Source organism: Epinephelus lanceolatus, chromosome 9 (assembly GCF_041903045.1).
Source record: "Epinephelus lanceolatus isolate andai-2023 chromosome 9, ASM4190304v1, whole genome shotgun sequence".
NCBI lineage: Eukaryota > Metazoa > Chordata > Actinopteri > Perciformes > Serranidae > Epinephelus > Epinephelus lanceolatus.
The window spans coordinates 2,140,478-2,148,247 of NC_135742.1; the positions used below are offsets into that span (position 1 = coordinate 2,140,478).

At 42.9% G+C, this 7,770-nt stretch overlaps 1 protein-coding gene across 4 annotated transcripts in view; it reads left to right on the forward strand.

The window, feature by feature from the left end:
• Nucleotides 1-7,175, forward strand: part of LOC144464311 (protein mono-ADP-ribosyltransferase PARP14-like) — a 77,411-nt gene extending 70,236 nt beyond the window's left edge. For all 4 annotated transcript variants that reach the window (XM_078171021.1, XM_078171022.1, XM_078171023.1 and 1 more), the window contains 3 exons: nucleotides 2,546-2,685; nucleotides 5,775-5,949; nucleotides 6,529-7,175. In XM_078171021.1, coding sequence (XP_078027147.1) covers nucleotides 2,546-2,685; nucleotides 5,775-5,949; nucleotides 6,529-6,812 — 599 coding nt within the window. In that variant the 3' untranslated portion in view covers nucleotides 6,813-7,175. The remainder of the gene's footprint in view (nucleotides 1-2,545; nucleotides 2,686-5,774; nucleotides 5,950-6,528) is intronic.
• The last annotated feature ends 595 nt before the right edge of the window (nucleotides 7,176-7,770 follow it).

A 7,770-nucleotide genomic window follows, 5' to 3' on the forward strand; every position in this document is an offset into this window, starting at 1 on the left:
GTCTGTGAGATCAGGTTGGTTGAAACAGATTTGGCTCTTCAACAGTTTGATTCAGTGTGACATTAATGTGCCACAGCAAACAAGCTAACTGTGCTAACGACAGATGTGAAGTGTATGACATTTTTTGCAGACCCTAGATATCAAACAAAATCCAGAGACTTTGTCTCATTAAGTTGCTGTGAGCTAGAAATTCTCCACTTCTGTGCTGCTGCATCACATCTGTACCCATCCATTTCAAAGAGTAGCGTCAAGGTCAGAATCTGAGGTGCAAAATGTCCCCAGAAGATCAGTGCACAGCACACAAACAAAATGTGATGCTCAAGAAACGAAAGAGGCAGTGCGGCACCTGGAGAGTCTACAGCACAGACACAATACAGTCAACTTATTTATCTTCACAAAAGACAGCAGTTTTAATCTTATTTTAATTTAATGTGTAAATAATTAATTGGCGAGAGAAATGTGGAGTATACTGTGAATATTTCTGCCATCGCCCTGAATGTTAACAGAGCTAATACACAGCAGAGAGGCTGCTCTCCACTGCTGGAGATGGTAAAACAAAACAGTAGAGCACTCCCCCTTGTTATGTTACTCTCATACAGGCAGGAGGCTGTAAGGTGCTTTCCAATTATTAATTTATGCAGATAACTTTTTAATATAAAAATGCTGTGGACCATTAACTATTCAGTAGTACACTGTAATGGCATACTACCTCTGGTTAAATAATACCGTACTCAGTGTTCCCATAAAACATTAGTGTCTGCAGCTGCAGGCAGATACAAACTGGTTTAAAGGTTCAGGTTTGGAGGCGTTGGGCTGTAAGGCTGGAGGGAGAAGGGACCTGGACAAGAGCTACGCTGTGTGCAAGTAAATTAATTTGTTAATTTAATTACAGAGTATACAGTATGCTCTGTTATAAAAGTAGCAGTGGGGAAATTAAATCATGGAAAGAAAGAAAAAAGTTGATGCATTGATAACAGTGTTAAAATGTGTTTGTCTTGTTGTGTTATTGGGAGCCAGAATAGAAGGAGTCATGGCTCAAAACCAGCCGCCACTGCCCGTCAACAAAAACAAAGACAACTATGGTTAAATGTGATAAGACCAAAGGACTGGACGGAGGCCATCATCAAAAATGCTCACATGTGCAGCGCACACTTCATATCAGGTTAGGGAAAAAGTATTTCCTGTTGTAGGGATGAATAAGGTTATGTGTATTAAGGGTTATCATGTCCACCTCATCAGAAACTGGGGAGGGATTAAGAGGAAGATTGGATTTCTCTGCAACGCTAACTTTTTAGCACATCTCAAAATAAGTTTCCCTGAAAGGAGCAGCACTTTAACACTGGCCCAGGTAACGAACAGTGCTATAGCTACATTCTCTGAACATTCTCATATATTACTGATGCACACGTTTATTTATATGTGAATTCTGCCAGGTTAGCCAGCTAGCTAGCTAGTTTCCCCCCTAGCCCCCCCTGTGATTCAATGAACAAACGAACTAACTAACGACACTAAACTCAATAATGCAACGTTTATGTCTTTATTTACAGTGTGTGTTGTGTGTGTGTGTGTGTGTGTACTGTACAAACAGTGAAAATGAGCTATATAAGGAACTCCGGACGGCACCCTGTCGGAAAACCCCACTCGCTACTATCCGCATGATAGGACTGAGCTCGAGATGCACCAATGCCAGGGTATATTTCCAAAGCGCTGTCAGTCACAAAGAGGTTTGGCCTTTTAGACAATTCCTCCAATCATCATGCAGACGCCGAGCGTCCTCTCCCGCCCACCGCTCCATTAGGTCCCAGAGAAGCTGAGCCTCCCTGGAAGTGACAATGTTGTCGCATTTATCCAATGACCGTCTTGCTTTGCTGCATGAATAAAACCTGCTCAGAGCTGTCTCATAGGAATGCAGGGAAGCTCTGCGTATGACAGGGAGGTCACGTTTGAAAGCCGTGATAAACAGCTGACGTTTGATGTCGTCATGATGTTAAACTCATCCTAGGGCACGTTTAATACAGTGTGAATTCTTATTTTAATGTAAATTCAATAGTGCATATTTGACCATTTCTTCTATGAAATTTTAGGGGAAGTTCAGCCTCTCTTGGTGTCTCAGAGCAGTCGCCCCTGATTCAGACAGCGCTCCCTCAAGCTGTTTTGCCTCAAGCTAAGCCCCAACCACCAAAAAACTTCATACCATTTACTAACAGTAAAGGGTCTATTGGTTGAGTTCAGTTTCAAAGTCAACATTCAGATGATCACTTTACAACACTACAGCTTCAGTCTTTATCAGAACAGTAAAAAATGTTCTCTCCATTTTAATATTAAAATTGAAACTTTACACTGAGCTAAAAAAGATAAAACCGGACAAGAGGCTCCTCACACAGAAAAAACTCAGGGATCCACTTTACAGGACGGAGCTTTTCCCCTCTTTGAAACGATAGTTTGCACACACAGTGACGGTCCAGTCTAAACAGGAACAAAAACTATGAGATGCAGTTTGTGCCACACTGTGTCTTACCTTGAAATACTCTTGTTCTCGTTCCAGATGACGCCGCTCTGCCGTCACACTGGGATGACATGAAAGGCGACCTCCTCAAACTGTTCCCTCTGACTGCGGGATCTAAGGAATATAACGATGTGGAGACAGAGCTGAAAAAGACCGGTCTCTCTGCAAACATCATCAGCGTATGTTCAGTTTCTGATCCATCATTACTGACATACTGGAGTTAATGATGTTTTTTATTCCCTAAAAATAATTACTGCATCCTCTGGGACCAACACACAGTCTCCTTTACAGTATGTTTTGGTTCATTGTCCTGCTGGAAGGTCCACCTGGGTCTCACCCTCACCGTCTTCGTAGATAGCATCAGATTTTTAGGTACTTGGCTCCATCATCTTCCCTTGGATCATTTGGATTCTGTTGGTGCCATGAGAAGAGGAACAGCTTTATACCTTGATGCTTTCACCTCATGACTTCACTGTAGGTGTGGGATTTTTAAACGTGATGCAAATTTTTGCATCACGTATTTTGTGTTGACTCACATCATACGCCTATGCAATTACTGAATCAATTAAAAAACTTCTGCTGGTATGCCCTCAAAACATACGTCTCCAGAGGATCTCAATGCTGATTGGCTATTGTGGTGCGAATCTGTTGCTGAAGTTCAGATGTTTTAACTCTCGCGAAAAAGTATATGATGTGATATTGCGCTACTTGCTTAACCTCCGAACAAAGTCCGTCAAAGTGCTGCCAAAGAGCTTGTCTGAAGTTTTCTAGATGATATTTGGAGAAGCCTTTAGATTACTGGAAGAACGTAGTGTGATCAGATGACAGACAGACCATGACAGGCGGAGAAATTACTATTCATTAATTTTCCATAACCACTTATCCTGGTCGCGGGGGGGGGGGCTGGAGCCTATCCCAGCTGACACGAGAGGCAGGGTTCACCCTGGACAGGTCACCAGACTATCACAGGGCTGACACATAGAGACAGACAACCATTCACACTCACATTCACACCTACGGACAATTTAGAGTCACCAATTAACCTGCATGTCTTTGGACTGTGGGAGGAAGCTGGAGCACCTGGAGGAAACCCACGCTGACACAGGGAGAACATGTGAACTCCGCACAGAAGGGCTAACAATGCTAACCACTGCATACTGTGCCGAAATCACTATACATAACCCTAATGTTGCTTTCACACCGGGCGTGAATCACATAATGGTTACGTACGTGGACATTGAAGGCTGACTCTTGTCTTTCTTTCCATGGCAAGCCTTCGTCATGTGCCTCTTAAGTGCCGAGGTCCCCGTCTTTTTGCTGTCACATACCCGAAGCCGACACACACGTTGTCGTCGCAGTAGTTGGTTCCATAGCTTAGGTCTATTATGAGGAACCCGACCCGTCTGAGCCCGTGGATAGTGGCGGGAATTTACGGCCTGAACTGGGTCGGGTTTGGGCTCAAGCTCTAGTCTGGAGCAGGAAAAAGCCGATGACCAATTAATCTGCCAATAACACCAGTCCCCGACTGTACGCTGGCACACCTGAGTGCTTGAACCTTTTCATGACTGCTCAGGCCCCAAAGCACAGAATTGGTGTATGGCACTTTGGTGGTTTTAGGAGGAGCTTTAGGAGGATAAAACTGTGCAACTGATTTTAATCAAAGGGTAGTTACATGGCTGGATTGTTAGATTATCAGATATTAATTTCACACGCATTGATAGTGGCTTGCTTCTTAATTCTAGCCAAATTACACTGCACATGCTTATCTAATGCACACATTATCTTGTATTTGCATGTGGGTTGCTCCATGCAAAAGCCTTACGGCCGTACTCATGAGACAAGTGGAGGGTTACAGATGTCGGCCACTGTTGGAGCCCCGTTCTGCTATTAACAGTAGTTTATATAAAGTCCTATCAGTGCCAATTAATCTGCCAAACCGATGAATCGGTCAACCTCTAATTGAGATCCTCTGGGAATGTATGATGCCAAGGACACACCAGCAGAAGTTTATTCATCAATTCAGTGATTTCATGCATGAATGACGCGAGTCAACACAAAATATTCTAGCATTCAAACTCACGCAAGTAACGTGACACGAAAATTTTCATCACATTCAGTGCGAACACAACATAAAAATCCCACACTTACAGTGAAGTCTGGAGGTGGAAGCATCAAGGTATGAAGCTGTTCCTCTTCTCATGACCAGCAGAATCCAAATGATCGAAGGGAAGATGAATGGAGCCATGTACCAATCAGAATCAGAATCAGAATCAGAAATACTTTATTGATCCCCGAGGGGAAATTATTTATGTTACAGGTGCTCCTTGCAAGAAGGGAAAGATACGTGAAAATATAAGAAATTTAAACAATAGTATTAACTAATATATAGTTAAATAACAGGAATTATTAACAAACATAAACGTAAATAAATATATATATATACATATATATATTGTAAACTGAACAAGATTATTTACACAAACTGAATATATACAGTCAGGGTGAATGGGGTTATTGCACAAGTTAAATTATTGCAGTGTGTGAAAAGGTCTCAGGGCCACTCAGAGGGAGGAGTTGTACAGTCAGGAATGATTTCCTGTGGCGCTCAGTGGTACATCTTGGTGGTATGAGTCTCCCACTGAAAGTACTCTTGTGCCTGACCAGCACATGGTGAAGTGGGTGTGAGACATTGTCCAAGATATTTCGTAGCTTAGACAGCATCCTCCTCTCTGACACCACCATCAGAGAGTCAGAGACGGTGAGGGTGAGACACAGGTGGACCTTCCAGCAGGACAATGCACCAAAACACACTGTAAAGGAGACTGTTGGGTTGTTTGAATGGCTCAGTCAGTCACTAGACTTTAATTTCATTGTACATGTGACGATGACAAATAAACGATATTCTATTCTATTCTATTCTAGACCTTCACCTGAATATTTGTGGAAGGAGCTTAAGCCCCCCCCCAAACCATTGTGTTGCCCCACCCAAAATATATAATTTTATAATTACATTAATATACTAAACATGCGGGCAGTTCTGGATGATACATTAGCAAATATTTTAAACTGGTAACCCAGGTGCACATGGGCTGCCCTCTTGCTCTGTCCCTCTTGTCGCTCCACAAGAAACACTAAACTGAACAACAAAAGCAAACAGATGTTTTTTTACCACATGGAAACTAGTCGGTCCCATTTAGAAATCAAACACTGCAAATCTAAAGACACCAGTGAGGATGAATAACGTGTTGTGTCGTGACTGTGTTGGCAGATTGAACGGGTCCAAAATACGACACTGTGGCAGAGCTACCAGCTGATGAAGAAACAATTGGAGGTGAAGAACAAACATACCAACAACGAAAGGAAGCTGTTCCACGGCACCGGAGCCAACTCCATCGATCTCATCAACAAACAAGGCTTCAACCGCAGCTACGCAGGAGCACATGGTAACCAGCGCAAACAATGGATTTCTGATCAAAGCCCCGAATGATGTGATGAAATGTATCCATACAGTTTGTCTCTTAGGGTGTTTCACACCTGCCCTGTTTGGTTCGGTTCAATCTAACTCCAGTTGATTGCCCCCTCAGTGCAGTTCATTTGGGAAGGTCACATTTATCTTGCAAGTGTACTCTTCTTCGATGTTTTGTTTACTTCCTGGATTTTTCCCACATGGAAATTCTGACCAATCAAGAGCAGCTTTCTCACACAAGGCATTTGATCTGGTCATCTTGTAAATGCTGCCATGAGAACACGAACCAACTCTAGGCAATTATACAACTTTGGAACAACATGAGTCCCTGATTCAGACCAAAGGAGACCACTCTAGGGCTGAGAGCAGACTAAGTGAAATGGCAGTTTGTCTGTAGCTAACAATCTTCTCTCCTAATGAAAAATTCTATGTAAACAATGTATTCAAGTTTCACAGAGGACCGACGGTGGAGCTGTGTTCTTCTTAATAAATGAACAAAAGCTGTGATGTGTTTAGTCAGTAATAAAATCTGTACTTCCTCTGTTTTGTTCATTAGGTGCGATGATAGGCAATGGCTCTTACTTTGCTGTGAACCCAGTCTACTCTGCACAAGGGTACGCCAAACCTGACGCCAGAGGCCACAAGCGCATGTACCTGGCCAGGGTCCTGGTTGGAGACTTCACCAATGGACGAAGCGGCTTGATCACTCCACCCTCCAAAAACTCTGGGAATGCTGCAGACCTGTATGATAGTGTTGCAGATAACAGTTCCAATCCAACCATGTTTGTGGTCTTCATTGACATCCAGGCATACCCAGAGTACCTGATCACATTTACATGATTGATGCTACGATCACATTGTGTAACTGTTCCTGTTAACCTCATGCTGTTCTTGTTAACATTCAGTCTGCAAAAACAATTTCAATTAATTATATGATATTAACAAACACTGCATATTTCTTAGAGGCGTGTTTCCATTTTCTTGATTTGAACAGTCGCCGCATGATTAAATAAAAAGAAAGCACTGTTTTTGAGTATAAGATTAAAGTTAGTTAGAAAATGAAAAAAAAAAAAAGATTAGCATGATTATCAATATTTTAAAGGTGTCATTTTCCTTCATCTGACATTCATCACTTTGTATCCTTTGTTATGGGATGTAATCTAAAAACTGTTTATTAAAGAAACATTGCAACAGTTTCAGAAATTGTCTCATCAGCTGATTTATTTTTATAGTCCTTTCAGATTTTAAGATTGCTGACCAGGATCTTGAGGTGCAGCTGAGGGCGGAGTGTGGGGACCTCAGAATTGCATCTCTACTTTTCACAGACGATGTGGTTCTGTTGGCTTCATCACATCCTGACCTCCAGCATGCCCTGGGGTGGTTTGCAGCTGAGTGTGAAGGAGTTGGGATGAGAGTCAGCACCTCCAAATCTGAGGCCATGGTTCTCTGCCAGAAACCGGTGGATTGCCCTCTCCGGGTTGGGGAGAATTATTGCCTCAAGCAAAGGAGTATCTCAGGGTCTTGTTCATGAGTGAGGGTAGAATGGAGCGTGGGATGGATGGGTGGTTTGGTGCGCCTTCTGCAGTGATGTGGGCGCTACTTCAGTCCATCATGGTGAAGGCAAAGCTTCCAATTTACTGGTCCCAACCCTCACCTATGGTCATGAGCTCTGGGTAGTGACTGAAAGAGTGAGATCACAGATACAAGCGGCCGAAATGAGTTTCCTCTGTAGGGTGTCTGTGCTCAGCCTTAGAGATAGGGGGAGGAGCTGGGACATCCGGAGGGAGCTTGGAGTAGA